General features: G+C 42.8%; 1 protein-coding gene across 1 annotated transcript; it reads right to left on the bottom strand.

The window, feature by feature from the left end:
- Positions 1-10,568: 10,568 nt before the first annotated feature.
- LOC130118659 (protein rapunzel-like) lies at positions 10,569-15,806 on the bottom strand. Its single transcript, XM_056287101.1, has 3 exons — positions 15,728-15,806; positions 12,400-12,506; positions 10,569-11,450 (listed from the first exon to the last, which is right to left on the bottom strand). Exon 3 carries the CDS (start codon positions 11,394-11,396, stop codon positions 10,716-10,718), a length of 681 nt encoding a protein of 226 aa, XP_056143076.1. The 5' UTR covers positions 11,397-11,450; positions 12,400-12,506; positions 15,728-15,806; the 3' UTR covers positions 10,569-10,715.
- Between the last annotated feature and the right edge of the window lie 1,091 nt (positions 15,807-16,897).

Below are 16,897 nucleotides of genomic sequence, written 5' to 3'. Positions count from 1 at the left end.
CTTTGGGCCCCTTAGTACCAATTGAGCATCGTGTCAATGCCACAGCCTACCTGAGTATTGTTGCTGACCATGTCCATCCCTTTATGACCACAGTGTTCCCATCTTCTGATGGCTACTTCCAGCAGGATAACGCGCCATGTCATAAAGCTGGAATCATCTCAGACTGGTTTCTTGAACATGACAATGAGTTCACTGTACTCAAATGGCCTCCACAGTCACCAGATCTCAATCCAATAGAGCTCCTTTGGGATGTGGTGGACCGGGAGATTCGCATCATGGATATGCAGCCGACAAATCTGCAGCAACTGCGTGATGCTATCATGTCAATATGGACCAAACTCTCTGAGGAATGTTTCCAGTACCTTGTTGAATCTATGCCACGAAGGATTAAGGCAGTTCTGAAGGCAAAAGGGGGTCCAACCCGGTACTAGCAAGGTGTACCTAATAAAGTGGCCAGTGAGTGTATAACGTCTGGAGTAGAATGCTTAGTCTCTTGGTTACAGCACACTACCATTTAACTTAAATCACAAATGAAAAAAGAAAATGAATGCACCTTTCAATATTAGTATGCAAATGTGTCAGTCTCTTGTGTAGAGCCTTACAATGTCTCTTAGTTGCAGCTTGCAACACAATAGTAACACAGAACCGTTTCCCGTGGGCGCCACTGTGTAGAGGGCTGCGCGCGCGCTGCGAGTTCGCTCGTCTGTGGAATGCTGCGGAACGCTGCTGTCGGTACAGGTGCCGTCTTCGTCTGACGTTTCTCATGCAGAGCAGTCGAGTTTTTTTACTGTAGCTCCTCTAGCAATGAACACGACGAGGCATGAGTTCTCGGTTTAGAATACTGGGCTTTATTGTCTTGGTTGGACAACCCCGTAAAAAACTGCGTACAAAAGAAAAGATATGAATGAGTGAATGAATAACGTTACAGCGCGTGTTTTATACACAATAGTATACAGCCGAACGCTAGCTACCATTAGCTGTTGAGCTAGTTAACACAGTCAACATTACTGTCAAATGTAAACAATGAACATACCTCGTAGGCTGCCTATGACACTAGAGGGGCTAGTAGGTCTTGTTTTGCTTGTAAGCTATCTTGTTCTTCTTTACAATTCGATCATGAAATAACAAATCTCTCAATATTTATTTGCGCGTGAAATATGACCTCGTTTTTCGCGCTTCTCTCTGTGTTTACATTAATCAATCCCCTGGTAACACGTCATGAAGATTAGTTCCGCCCCGGTGAAAGCCTACTAAATGTGAGGTAAGGTAGGAACCAAAAACCAATGCTGTGCTCAACTGATGTGAAGCAGTTACAGACGTTATTGACCGCTTTTAGCGGGGCTGTGACCTCCCTAAATTTCATATCAGCCATTATGACAAGACCGACGAGAATGTTACCTTTCCAGAGATTCCAATATTATTGTTCTAGTCCAAACAGAACCAGGGATATGCCATTTTACATTTCGGATGGCACCAATGCATGTTGACAAAACTAAGTTGATAAGCAGTTACTTTTGTAAAAATAAATAAATAGAATAAACACTGTTGAAGTACTGAATTGTGTATTGTTTCCTGCAATCGCTGGTTCTAAACCTTGCCGTACAGAAGAGGTATAGATGTCTATAAAGAGCGTATAGATGAATAGAGGAGTGTTTAGGTATAGATGTCTATACAGAGTGTATAGATGTATAGAGGAGTGTTTAGGTATAGATGCCTATACAGAGTGTATAGATGTATAGAGGAGTGAGTAGGTATAGATGTCTATACAGAGTGTATAGATGAATAGAGGAGTGTTTAGGTATAGATGTCTATACTAGTGTATAGATGAATAGAGGAGTGTTTAGGTATAGATGTCTATACTAGTGTATAGATGAATAGAGGAGTGTGTAGGTATAGATGTCTATACAGAGTGTGCAGATGAATAGAGGAGTGTTTAGGTATAGATGTCTATACTAGTGTATAGATGAATAGAGGAGTGTTTAGGTATAGATGTCTATACTAGTGTATAGATGAATAGAGGAGTATGTAGGTATAGATGTCTATACAGAGTGTGCAGATGAATAGAGGAGTGTTTAGGTATAGATGTCTATACTAGTGTATAGATGAATAGAGGAGTGTTTAGGTATAGATGTCTATACAGAGTGTATAGATGAGTAATGTCTCAGAAGTGACTGGGAACTTAGCTTTTTCAACATGCATTGGTGACATCCGATATGTAAAATGGCATATCTCTGGTACTATTTGGACCAGAACAATAATATTGGTATTTCTGAAAAGGTAACATTCTCATCTGTCCTATCATAATGGCTGATATGAAATTTAGGGAGGCCACAGCCCCTCTAAAAGCAATCTAATAACGTCCATGCCTGCCATGGCCACTACGGTGTTAATTTTCAGTGGCTCCATATCCAAATTTCTTCTAAATATATTAAGCTACATATGTACCAAGTTTGACGCTTTTATCACAAAATGCACATTTTTTATGCTAAGCTGCCCCACTACTGGCTAAAATCTCTGCGCTGTAGATTCTTTCTGCCCCCTAGTTGCACACGCATCTCTGCGATGACGCTGCACGAAACCCTCCTATATATGTATTTTATATATGTATTTGTGCTCGTGGATATTACTGAGACGCCGCTAATAGCCACACGCAATTGGAATGAAAATTATTTGCATCTTTAGAGTTGGTGGTAACTGAAGTGCCTTTATAAGGGATGTCACGCCCAGACCACCCAGTGATCATGGCGGCAGTGATTGTAGCAAGGTAATTATTTCATATAAAAAATAAATTGGCACTAATTAACCGTTGAAAACTGCTGTCCAGTACACCCGCTATTCACGGAACCAATGTCAAAACAGTCGCTTTTTAAATGTAGTCGCGGTCCAGCCATATCTATCTACTGCCGCTACTACTTTCGACTGCTCCCGTTAGGGGGCGCCACAGCGGATCATCCGTTTCCATCTCTTCCTGTCCTCTGCATCTTCCTCTGTCACACCAAACACCTGCATGTCCTCCCTTACCACATTCATTAACCTCCTCTTTGGCCTTCCCCTTTTCCTCCTGCCTGGCAGCTCCATATTCAGCATCCTTCTCCAAATAATCCCAGCATCTCTCTTGCGCACATGTCCAAACTATCTCAATCGTGCCTCTCTTGCTTTGTCTCCAAACCGTCCAACCTGAGCTGTCCCTCTAACATACTTGTTCCTAATCCTGTCCTTCCTTATCACGCCCAACGAAAATCTTAGCATCTTCAACTCTGCCACCTCCAGCTCTGCCTCCCGTCTTTTCATCAGCGCCACCGTCTCCAAACCATATAACATAACTGGTCTCACAACCATCTTGTAAACCTTCCCTTTAACTCTTGCTGGTACCCTTCTGTCACACATCACTCCTGATGCTCTTCTCCACCCACTCCACCCTGCCTGAACTCTCTTCTTCACCTCTCTTCTGCACTCCCCATTACTTTGAACAGTTGACTCCAAGCATTTAAACTCATCCATCTTCGTCACCTCTACTCTTTGTATCCTCACCATACCGCTAACCTCCCTCTTTTTCACGCATATGTATTTCGTCTTCCTCCTACTGACTTTCATTCCTCTTCTCTCCCGAACATAGCTCCACCTCTTCAGGCTCTCCTCAACCTGCTCCCTACCCTCACTAAAGATCACAATGTCATCCAAAAACATCATAGACCACGGAGACTCCTGTCTGATCTCGTCTGTCAATCTGTCCTTCACCATTGCAAACAAGAAAGGGCTCAGAGCCGATCCTGGATGTAATCCGACCTCCACCTTGAACCCATCTGTCATTCCAACCGCACACCTCACCATTGTCACACTTCCCTCATACATATCCTGCACCACTCCTACATACTTCTCTGCAACTCCCAACTTTCTCATACAATACCACACCTCCTCTCTCGGCACCCTGTCTTATGCTTTCTCTAAATCTACAAAGACACAATGTAACTCCTTCTGACCTTCTCTATACTTCTCAATCAACATTCTCAAAGCAAACATCGCATCTGTGGTGCTCTTTCTTGGCATGAAACCATACTGCTGCTCGCTGGTCATCACCTCTCCTCTTAACCTAGCTTCTATTACTCTTTCCCATATCGTCATGCTGTGGCTGATCAACTTTATACCTCTGTAGTTGCTACAGTTCTTCACATCGTCCTTGTTATTGAAAACCGGTACCATTATGCTTCTTCTCCACTCCCCAGGTATCCTCTCGTTTTCCAAGATTGTGTTAAACAATTTAGTTAAAAACCCCACTGCCATCTCTCCTAAACATCTCCATGCCTCCACAATATGTCACCTGGACCAAGCGCCTTTCCACTCTTCATCCTCTTCATGATTGCCCCCACTTCCTCCTTGCTAATCCACTGCACTTCCTGATTCATTATCCCCACATCATCCAACCTTCTCTCTCTCTCTCTCTCTCTCTCTCTCTCTCTCTCTCTCTCTCTCTCTCTCTCTCTCTCTCTCTCTCTCTCTCTCTCTCTCTCTCTCTCTCTCTCTCTCTCTCTCTCTCGCTCTCTAATTTTCTTCATTCATCAGTACCTCAAAGTACTCCTTCCACCTTTTCAACACACTCTGCTCACTTTCAGCACATTCCATCTCCATCCTTCATCACCTTAACCTGCTGCATATCTTCCCAGCTCGGTCCCTCTGTCTAGCCATCGGTACAAGTCCTTTTCTCTTTCCTTAGTGTCTAAGTGTCTAACCTCTCATAAAACTCACCATACATATTTTCCTTTGCCTTTGCCACCTCTCTCTTCACTTTAGGCCACATCTCCTTGTACTCCTGTCTACTTTCTTCATCTCTCTGACCATCCCACTCTTTCTTTGTCAACCTCTTCTTCTGTATACTTTCCTGTACTTCCTCATTCCACCACCAAGTCTCCTTGTCTTCTTTCTTCTGACCAGATGACACACCAAGTGCTAGATGTCTTCCTCATTGTTTCTGCAGTGGTTGCCCAGCTATCTGGCAGTTCTTCACTATCATGCAGTGCCTGTCTTAATTACTCCCTGAACTCCACACAACAGTCTTCTTCAACTTCTACCATTTGATCCTTGGCCCTGCCTTCACTCTCTTCCTGTTCTTGATCTCCAAAGTCATCCTATAGACCACCATCTGATGCTGCCTAGCAACGTTCTCCCCTGTCACCACCTTGCAGTCTCCAATCCCTTTCAGATCACGCCTCCTGCATAAGATATAGTCCAACTGTGTGCACCTTCCTCCACTCTTGTATGTCACCTTGTGTTCCTTCCTCTTCTTTGAAATATGTATTCACCACAGCCATTTCCATCCTCATAAAATCCACCATTATCTGTCCTTCCGCATTTCTCTCCTTAACACTATACCTACCTATCAACTCCTGATCACCACTGTTCCCTTCACCAACCAGCCCACCGAAGGCCACTCCAATCACCACCCTTTCCTCCTTGGGTACGCTCTCCACCACTTCATCCAACTCACTCCAGAATTCTTCTTTCTCTTCCATCTCACACCCAACTTGCGGGGCATATGTGCTGGTATCATCACACCTTCAGTTTCCAGCTTCATACTCATCACTCTGTCAGACACTCTGTTCACCTCCAAACACACTCTTGACATACTCTTCCTTCAGAATTACCCCTACCCCATTCTCCTCCCATTCGCTCCATGGTAGAAGAGTTTGAAACCACCTCTGATGGTCCTGGCCTTACTCCCCTTCCACATGGTCTCTTTCACACATAGTATATACCTACCTTTCTTCTCTCCATCATATCAGTCAGTTCAGAGAACTGTACCAGTCATAGTGCCAACATTCAAAGTTTCAACTCTCACTTCCACACTCCTACCCTTCCTCCTCTCCTGGTGGCTCTGGACATGCCTTCCCCCTGTCCTTCTCCTTTGCCTAACAGTAGCATAGTTTCCACCAGCACCCTGCTGGCCAACAGTACCGGTGGCGGTCGTTGGTAACCCAGTCATCAACCCATCTGGTATGGCAATCTTATTTATGATCTACATATTTGATTTGGCAAAGGTTTTATGGCGGATGGCACAACCCTCGCCATTTTTCCAGGCTTTGGACTGGCACTAAGAATTCCCTGGCTTTTGCATCATCAGTGTCTGGGTTTACAGTCCAGCCACATACTAAATTTTAACCTAGTTTTGTTTACCTGCTGCACCAACTGTGTCTGTGTTGCATGTGGTTGCCTGCCAGCCGTGATTTCTGGGAGTTTTCTGAGAAGATTTCAAGTACTTTATGTGGTAAATGCTTTAACTGGTACTGAATTAACTAGATCATTTTTGCTACTATATCATGGATACACATTGATTTATTTTAATGTACAATGTACAATCAAGGGGCGGCATGATGGCGCAGTGGGTAGCGTGGTCGCCTCACAGCAAAGGTCCTGGGTTTGAGCCCCGGGGTAATCCAACCTTGGTGGGTCGTCCCGGGTTGTCCTCCATGTGGAGTTTGCATGTTCTCCCTGTGTCTGCGTGGGTTTCCTCCAGGTGCTCCGGTTTCCTCTCACAGTCCAAAGACATGTAGGTCAGGTGGATTGGCCATACTAAATCATCCCTAGGGATGAATGTGTGTGTGTGTGTGTGTGTGTGTGTGTGTGTGTGTGTGTGTGTGTGTGTGTGTGTGTGTTGGCCCTGTGATGGCCTGGCAGCCTGTCCAGGGTGTCTCCCCGCCTGCCGCCCAATGACTGCTGGAATAGGCTTCAGCATCCCCGCGACCCTGAGAGCAGGATAAGCGGTTAAGATAATGGATGGATGGATGGATGTACAATCAAGGGGCGGCATGATCGCACCGTGGTTAGCACGGCCGCCTCACAGCAAGAAGGTCCTGGGTTCGAGCCCCAGGGTATTCATACCTTGGGGATCATCTCATCCTGGGTCGTCCTCTGTGTGGAGTTTGCATGTTCTCCCCGTGTCTGTGTGGGTTTTCTACAGGTGATCCAGTTTCCTCTCACAATGCAAAGACATGCAGGGCAGGCAAATCAGCCGTGCTAAATTGTCCCTAGGTGTGAATGTGTGTGTGTGTGTGTGTGTATGTTGGCCCTGTGATGGCCTGGCAGCATCTCCAGGGTGTCTTCCCGCCTGCCACCCAATGACTGCTGGGATAGGCTCCAGCATCCCCATGATGCTGAGAATGGATAAGTGGTTTGGATAATGGATGGATGGCTCGATGGATGTGCAATCAAAAAGTCATGCATGTTAGTGTTAATACACTGCTCCTATACAATAGGATGGGTTAAATCCAGAAGACAAATTTCATTGTAACCAAACAACTGAACAATAGATAAAATAAAGTAGCTTTCTTTCTTACTTCTTTAACAAAAAAAAATCCCATAAGGTTGCATTACTGTGTCGCATTACCTCTGGCAAAATGAGATATTCATAAAAATGGAGATCAGCAGTGCGGAGGCCCCTGCGGGTGTGCGCAACTTCCATGGTCAGTGCAGCAGCTTCAGTTGGTTGTGAACATGCTCCTCTGCAGCAGATGTGTTACGCAGCCATGTCTGGTGTATTTAGGCCTTAAATTGAGTGATGGCCTGGCGGCCTGTCCAGGGTGTCTCCCCGCCTGCTGCCCAATAACTGCTGGGATAGGCTCCAACATCCCCACGACCCTGAGAGCAGGACAAGCGGTTTGGAAAATGAATGAATGAATGAATTAAGGATTTTTTTTTAAGAAGTCAACCACACCGCGCCAAGTCTGCCACTAGAAAAAACATCCCCTGAAGAATTTCCTGTTGCTGAAATTCGATGGCTGAGATGTTTGCACAGTCAGACTCTACGTGTTCCCATAACTTTCAGTTTATCCAAGAAAAGGACAAGAACATAATTTATCAGACTTTGCTCTTTGTCTGCCTGCCCATACCTGTGTTCAAGACCATTCATTAATTTCAAAAGATCTAGGCTATTTAATTGTTCTATGTCATCACATTACTGTTGATATGAACAGTTGATATAACCTGTTTCAGGTCTACGGTTTCATTAGGCTATACAATAAAAAAAATCCACTGCTGGATTTTTTTTTATGAATTGCAATACACTTAAGCTTCTGTGCTTTGAGTATACCTGCAATGGAACTACATTACCCTCTTCCATTTTATAATGCCTTGTCGTACTTTTGCATTTATTTTGGTGAAAGTAATGCAAAAGTAGTGTAATCCATAACACATTACCCTGCACAGACAGTAATGTCGTAAAGTAACTAATTACTTTCAAATGAAAGTCTACTACTGCTATTTTGGCTGCTCCCATTAGGGTTTGCCACAGCGGATCATCCGTTTCCATCTCTTCCTGTCCTCTGCATGTCCTCGCTCACCACATCCATAAACCTCCTCTTTGGCCTTCCTCTTTTCCTCTTCCCTGGCAGCTCCATATTCAGCATCCTTCTCCCAATATACCCAGCATCTCTCCTCCACCTCTCTACACAGCCTCTTTTGCTTGCCTCCAAACCGTCCAACCTGAGCCGTCCCTCTAATATAATTTGGACAGTTGACCCCAAGTATTAAAACTCATACGCCTTCATCACCTCTACTCCTTGCATCCTCACCATTCCACTGCCCTCCCTCTCATTCACGCATATGTATTCCATCTTGCTCCTACTGACTTTCATTCCTCTTCTCTCCAGTGCATACCTCCACCTCTCCAGGCTCTCCTCCACCTGCAACCTAAACTAAAGTCTTAGTTACTTGCAAACTAAAGTAACTAGTAATGTGTAATGTCTTACATTTTGAAAGTAACTTGCCCAACACTGAATACAACACATTGTCACCTTCCTCTATGTCATGTAATAATCCCTATTTCAGCTCAATCCCTTATTTCCCTTAGTCAGTGTAGAATCTGTCTCTGCTTAACTCATATCTGTTACACTTCACTGCAAGAATGAGACAAAGCTACATCTAGACCCTGTATTCTTATCCTGTTACAGGAGTTATGTGTCATCTGATACAAAGTTTTATTTAACAGAAGGAGGTGTAATCCTTTAAGTGCCATTACGAATTTTATTAACAGCAAATACAATGAAAGCAGGTTATGGTATTATACTTGCATATCACCTTGTGATAATACCAGACCTTACTAAAGTATAGAGGTAGGACGTAATGAAGTACAAATACTTTGTTAGCATACGTAAGTAGATTTTTCAGGTATCTGTCCGTAATTGAATATTTATTTTTCTTACAACTTTTCAATTTTACTCCCTAAATTTCAACACAAATATCTGTACTTTCTACTCGTTACATTTTCAAAACAGGCTCGTTACTTTAGTGCATTCGAGGGCGATTATTTTTATTTTGCATTGCTTGCCTTCCCAACATCAATACTGATTTCAGCCTAAATGGATGGGAAACAACACATAGAAAAGACAATCTCTTGCTGTATCCATCCACGCATATCACGCGCGACAGACGTAACAAGGTGAAACAGACAAGAGAGGGAGACTCGACCGGGACAAAAGGCCTCTGGTGGGTGTAATGTCCATGACAAGCCAGTTGTCCAAAAAAAGGGGCTGTATATAGAAGTGTCCTTCAGAGGGCTACTTTTTACTTTTATACTTTGAGTACATTTCAGAACTTGTACTTTTTATTTTAACTTGAGTAAAGAAGTTGAAGCAGTACTTCTACTTTTACCAGACTCTTTTTTACACACGTGTCTGTACTTCCACTTGAGTAAAGAATGTGTTTTTTTTTCCACCTCTCCTGAAGTATTATATATTCCCATAGAAGAACTGACTTTATCCAAGGAGTCCAACACAACACAATAAAGTGCAGAAAACCATAGTAAAGGAAGGCAACCATAATCAAAAGAAAGGTTATGTACATCATGAAACTCATAAAATGCAGGAAAACTCCAAACTGTTGAAAATCATTAAAGATATTCAATCAATGAAACTAAAAAAATACATATATGGAAAAAGGTTCAAAATCCTAAAAAGTAGCTAGCTAAATATGTAAGATATAGAAAATGATTAAATGGGTATATTACAATTCTGAGCTTAATCAGTCTATATCAGAAGTGTTTATTCTCAAGCTAAAAAGTGAATCTTGTCAACAGACCACAGCCTCAATCTCCTCCATCAGGAGAGGGGTTTTCTACAGCCGTAGTGATACAAGAAGTTTTGCTTTTTCCAAAGTTGATATTGATATTTAGGAAGCCAGATGTGTTGTGTAGATTTTTGTGTTGATGTATATGTATATAGACATTTTTCTCTGATAGCATGTTGTTTCTCTGAATCAAATTTAGCATTCCGAGAAAAAGTTGTAAGATCAAACACCCAGTACCTTTCTGATTGGAAATCAGATCTTTGTGTATACATAAATTCAAACCACAATAGTTTCAATGGAGTAATTATATTCAAAACCCTTGCTAATAGGGTGATGTTGGTAAAGGGAAATCGAAATTTGAGGGCACATTATCAACCGATAATATTGGCTGCGGAATTAATGGTGCTTATATGTTCAGTATTGGTTCAACGGCAAGCTTGTATGCAGCTCTATCACAACTTGTCTGAAATACAAATTAGTTCAATATAAGCAGCATCTGTACAGACATGGTTTATTACAATAGTGTGGGTTTGAATCAAGCAGATGGGAACAAAGGGTTTATACACAGTGTTATTGGGGGGGGTTGGTGAGGGAATGATGGATAGGGTCCTCAACATGTTAGCTAAGCAGCAAATAGGAAGGAATCGTCCACTTCTTCTTTGTCACTTGCACCTCAAAAGGACCTCCTGCATCTTCTCTTCCACATGCTCCATCTTTGCCGCCCATTTCTCACGCAGATCCTCCTCGTCATCTCCAATGATGGAGGCGTGGCCCATGAGGGCGATGAGCCCAATGCAGAAGAGGTAGGTCAGGCGTGTGCAGAGGCGCTCCATGGTTACACGGTCACCGTGCGAGTACTTCAGATACACCTCCAGGACGGGCCTGCTGAAGAGCTTGGGTGTGCCCACTACACCCTCGTAGAGCGTGTGCAGGTTCTGGTCACCAAGGTCGTTGGTGTAGCTGTCCTTGAAATCATTCTTTTTGTGCTCAAGGTGCTCTGGTCGCGCGTTCACCATCTCCATGAACTGTTGGAACTGGTTGCGCAGGTTCTCCTCCACCTGGCCGTACTGGCTATCCACTGTTTCCTTCCTTATCTGGAGCAGAGCGCTGTGGTTCTGCTGTGACAGCAGGGCCAGGGCCTGGTTCATGGAGCCAAACTTGCACTTTAAGATGCAGATATCTTCACTGTCCTCGTAATGGAGGACCAACCGGATAAGGGAGCCAGCCAAGCCAAAAATGGGGTTGATCACAGCTGCTGCTGATGAGATTGCAGCCACACACTCCAGGACCTTTACCAGGCCCTGCTTCAGTTTGGTTTTGTCCTTAATGATCTCCTCTGACATGGCTACCGGGACTAATACTGTTTAACCCACTGAGAGAGGATGTCAACTGACTGCCTGTAAGAGAGAGAGAGAGAGAGAGAGAGAGAGAGAGAGAGAGAGAGAGAGAGAGATTGTGTAATATTAGCTGCAAAATGTCAGCTGTTGTAACACTTTAAGGGAGATGAGCACAAATATAATAATCTGTTATCATTTCAGTATGGGTTACAATGACAAGGTGGTCTTCTATCTAAAAATAATGACTGCTGCAGAGGTCACGAACCTGCAGACATATGGTGGAGGGGCATTCTCTTTCTGCGACAGGAATGTGTCATCTGACACAGATGACTATTTAACAGAAGGAAGTGTAATCCTCTAAGAGCCTTTATGAATTTCATTAACCGCACTGAAGATGAAAGCAGGTATTATAGGTATCATAAAAGACATATAAAGACGGGTGACCAATTAAAGGAAAAAACGGAATGCTTGACCCCTACAGTGAGGGGGCCCGGGGGCGCTGTTATTCTGTGGGGGGCATTTTCCTGCCATGGTTTGAGTCCACTTGTCCCCTTAGAGGGAAGGGTCACTGCAGATCAATACCAAGTTGTTCTGAGTTGATCACCTCCATCCTATGGTGAAACATTTCTATCCTGATGGGAGGGGTCTCTTCCAGGATGACAATGCCCCCATCCACAGCGCATGAGGGCTGACTGAACGGTTTGATGAGGATGAAAATGATGTAAATCAAAATTAACACGCTACGGCCTTCACAGTCACCAGATCCTAACCCAACTGAACACCTATGGGAGATTTTGGACCGACATGTTAGACCGCGCTCTCCACCGCCATCATCAAAACACCAAATGAGAGAATATATTTTGGATAGTAGAGTTCAGAGACTGGTAGGATCTATGACAAGGAGCACTGGAGCTGTTCTGGAGGCTTGTGGTGGCCCAACACCTTACGAAGACACTTTATGTTGTTTTTTCCTTTAATTTGTCACCCACCCATCTGTATATATACTCACATGGCACCTTGTGATGAGTCCAGATGTTACTGAAGTACTACATATTCCCCAAGCAGAACTGACATTATCCAAACAGTCAAACAGGCTTCAGTAAAATGAAGAAAACCCTACAAATAAAAGAATCCATGAGGAAAAACATAGGTTACAAGAATGAAAATCATAAAATGCAAAAAAAACTCAAAAGCATTAAAAATCATAACAGGCATTCAAACAACGAAAACAAAATTACATGCATGGATAAAGGCTGATGATGAAAAACGTAGCAAAGTGTGTAAAATATAGAAAATGCATAAATGGTTGCAGATGTTTGAGCTGGATCACAACTCTAAACTAAAGCTCAGGAGTGATCATTATGAAACTAAACTTCTGTTTCACTCAAAGGCTGAACAGCTTGAACTCGACCAAACTGAGATCTGAAATAACTTAACTGGGGATATTTCAGTAATAAAATCACACTACTTTGGGAGAATATAAAAATTATGAATACACTGCACAAGTGTTCAATGGACAAACCATGAAGTCATTCGAACAATTTACACAGGGATTTAGTCTTCCAGCCCATGACTTTTAGAAAGTCCCACAACTAAGACATTACCTTCAGAAACACAAGGAATGGGACAATCTTTGTAAGACACCATAGAGAAACTGTTAATGGCATATACAGATGAAGAGACAAAAAAGGCAGCATATCAAAAACGTATAAAGCATAAATCTATCAATAACAATATGGATGTCAAAGAAAAATGGGAGTTGGAAACAAATATTATCATAACAGATGAAAAATGAGAGGAAACGTTCAAAGCAGGACTAACCAACAGCCCAGCATGGAGGGAATTTGACTGGAAGGTGACAATGTGGTCGCAGTCATTGGGCGGCAGGCGGGGAGACACCCTGGACAGGCCGCCAGGCCATCACAGGGCCCCCCCACCACCACCATACACACACACCCAGGGACAACTTAGTACGGCCGATTCACCTGACCTACATGTCTTTGGGAGGAAACCGGAGCACCCGGAGGAAACTCACACAGACCCGAGGAGAACACGCAAACTCCACACAGAGGATGACCCGGGACGACACCCGAGGTTGGACTACCTCGGGGCTCGAACCCAGGACCTTCTTGCTGTGAGGCGACCATGCTAACCACTATGCCACCGTGCCGCCAGTTTTGCAATAGCACACCTTAAACATGCATTTGTTAATACTTTACAAGTCAGCGTGAACTTATCGTGTTTAGGCCTGCTTTCATCAAAGTATTTGAAATTTAAAGTAGTTGGTTGGATCAAATAGCATCTGTAATCCTGTAAATATTTTATCTCAAAGTCCACGATATTTTAAGTAACAGGAAGAACCCGCTTGATTTTTTCTATTAATTCTAAATGCAAATCACAATACGTTTGCATTTGATTTTGCTTCATCTTTGGATCATGAAACAGCCACTGTAAAATGGGAAACTTTTAGCTATGAACTGGAGAAAAACATGTTAGAGGTTGAAATAAAAACATATCTGAGATTATAACGTTTCTGCAAGGCAGTGTAGGCAGTGTAGGTGACCTAACTCACTCAGCCCCCTGCACTGAAAAGCAGTCACTTCCAGTTCCACCTCAGACCTAATGATGGCATTGAGCACACTGCTCGGGGTGGCTCACATAAAACACAGCAAAACCAGAGATGACCTTGAAGATGCACCAATTGCATCCATATCTAAAATTATGAGTCAGGGAGCATGTAGAATGTACGCTCTCCATTATGGATCAGAATCCAAATGCATTCACTTTAAATTAGTCCAGTGAGCCATTCATGCCCTGCTAAACAGAGTATGGAAATGAGGGACTATGGAATAGGTGGTGGTGGTGGTGCTGATTGGGGGGGGGGGGTGCTGATTGGGGGGGGGGGGGGTGCTGGGAAAACTAACTGTCCAAAATGGCATGGAAAGCCAGGGTGGAATCCACAGCATGGATGCAAGCAAGAAATGCAGGAACTTACATCATATATCCTGGGTGGGAGTCCAACATTTGGTAAGTTTGGACTCAGCTGGTCAGTTGCTTTCAAGCCAAATGAGTCAGAAAATACTATTTCTACTTCAATACTATTATTACTAATACTAATAATACTATAATACTATAGTATAATACTATACTATAATACTACACAATGCATATACATATAATACTATACTATAGTACTAATACTATAGCATAATACTATAATAATACTAATAATACTAATACTAATCTTCTTCTCCTTTCGGCTTGTTCCCTGTTTCCCAGGGGTCGCCACAGCGGAATCGATAGTTTCCATCGGTACCCTGTAAGGGCACAACACCGATGGCGTCTTGTCAATCCGCATAATGATCTGGCAAAATTTTACGTCGGATGCCCTTCCTGACACAACCACTAACCCTATGGACGAATAATACTAATACTAATATGTACTCCAAAATATAGCAATACATCTGAACTATGCTGGAGGGGTTGTGGATTGGTGGGGGACTTCACACATATATTCTGGGATTGCCCAAAACTCCTGGATTTCTGTAAAAATGTCCAAAAGGAGATTAGACAGGTTTTGGGTATAAACTTATATCTAGATCCAGCACTTTGTATACTGGATATACATCCTGATAGTATGACAGACAGAGTCTTAAAATATTTACTGAGTATACTGATTTTAATAGCAAAAAACAAAACAAAACAAAAAAAGACAAGTTTCCTGGCCCAGCAGCATAACGCAGTGGAGAGGCAGGGTAAAAATGTCTTCGTCACGGAGGGAGCCACAGCAAGATTACAGCTGAAAACAGACAGGCTTGCTGAAAGATGGTCACCTTTAATACAGGCAATGCCAGAACTTAAGTCCCCCCCCCTTTTTTTTAAATTCTTATTTTTATTTATTTCATTGTATGTAGTTTTATTTGTATTTTTATTCTACTGCACTTATTTCTTGTTTCCCCCCCTCAGGTGTAAGTAAGCATGTGCTGTACATGTATATGTACTATGTAAATTACTGTTAAAACAAGTGTAATTGTATACACATTGCCTTCAAGTTGTAAGTTCTTTGTGTTGTGTTGAATGAATATGTGTTGAATGAAAAAAGCTGTTAAAAATTATGAATACATCAATCTAGGTCAACATGATAAAACAATCAAAAAGCAGACAAATAAAACTACAGCTGGCCTCTTTCGTTAAGAGGAAGTTACACGAGCTCGACTGTGTAGTTCAACTATCAGCCTGCGTAGCTCTTAAAAGAGCCAAACTAAGCATTATGCATCACTGCTAAATTCAGCTACCGAAAATACAACAGCTACAGCAAAAATTCAGAAAAGACTTACTCAGTGCTTTTGTTGAAGGCAAATACAGCAGCCAAAATGAAAATGACAAGAGGTCCTGCAGAAAACCCAAAGACGAGCCCCTCCCGATCAACTCTGTGACCTTTAAACCCGCTTTCCCCGTGTGCATCTATGTGATAATGCAGTGTGTACAGATCGTTGTGCACTAAAAGAAAAAAAAGAAGGAAATATTGGGTTTACTTAAATGTTATGTCAAGAGGCTCCATGCAGCTGTGTTAAATAACTTCTAAGCAACTTGATTTATTCAGAACCAGAATAAGTTATTCACCCCCGAGGGGAAATAAGGTAAATTTGGTAATTGATTTGTTAATTGATTTATTAATAGGAGCTCAAGAAATCAGAATTTACTCAACGCAGTTGCTTGCAACTGTCTAATGCAACCAAATGCAAAATGGCCTTTTCTGAGTGTGCTTGTCTTATGAGTTAGTTTCCTGTGTCGGTAGCTGCTGGCTGTGCACAACATCATGCGGTTTCAGCACCTCTCACCTCAGACAGGCTGCTGCACTAAGATAAACTGCAGGTGCCCATCCTGTTATTTGTCCCTGGGTGCTCAGCCAGGAAAGCTTGCGATGCACGTTGCTTTGGCTAAAAGCGTCTGCTAGATGAAATTGTAAACCACCTGGGAAAAAGGTACAGCAAAAAGAGTGTTAGAAGTGTAACCGGACTGAAACTGAATAAAGGTTTAAAAAAAATAATCATGTAACGTTCACCCATAGTCTGCTGTACTCTCAGTCTCACTTTCCAGCAACTGCACATGTGAAGTTTCCTCTTTCAGCCTCATTAACGGCTTTATGGGTTTCTTCTTTCTCTTGTTCATCATGTTCGCATGCAAATCAATCAAATGTTTTCATGATAATAACATGACTGCTATAACTTGTTGTAGATGCAAATGTCAGTTACTAGAGTGGTTCCATACATTTACCCATATATATATATATACACTCACTGGCCACTTTATTAGGTACACCTTGCTAGTACCGGTTGGACCCCCTTTTACCTTCAGAACTGCCTTAATCCTTCGTGGCATAGATTCAACAAGGTACTGGAAACATTCCTCAGAGAGTTTGGTCCATATTGACATGATAGCATCACGCAGTTGCTGCAGATTTGTCGGCTGCACATCCGTGATGCGAATCTCCCGGTCCACCACAT

Source organism: Lampris incognitus, chromosome 9, assembly GCF_029633865.1.
Source record: "Lampris incognitus isolate fLamInc1 chromosome 9, fLamInc1.hap2, whole genome shotgun sequence".
NCBI lineage: Eukaryota > Metazoa > Chordata > Actinopteri > Lampriformes > Lampridae > Lampris > Lampris incognitus.
This window is presented reverse-complemented; position numbering and strand designations above follow the sequence as displayed.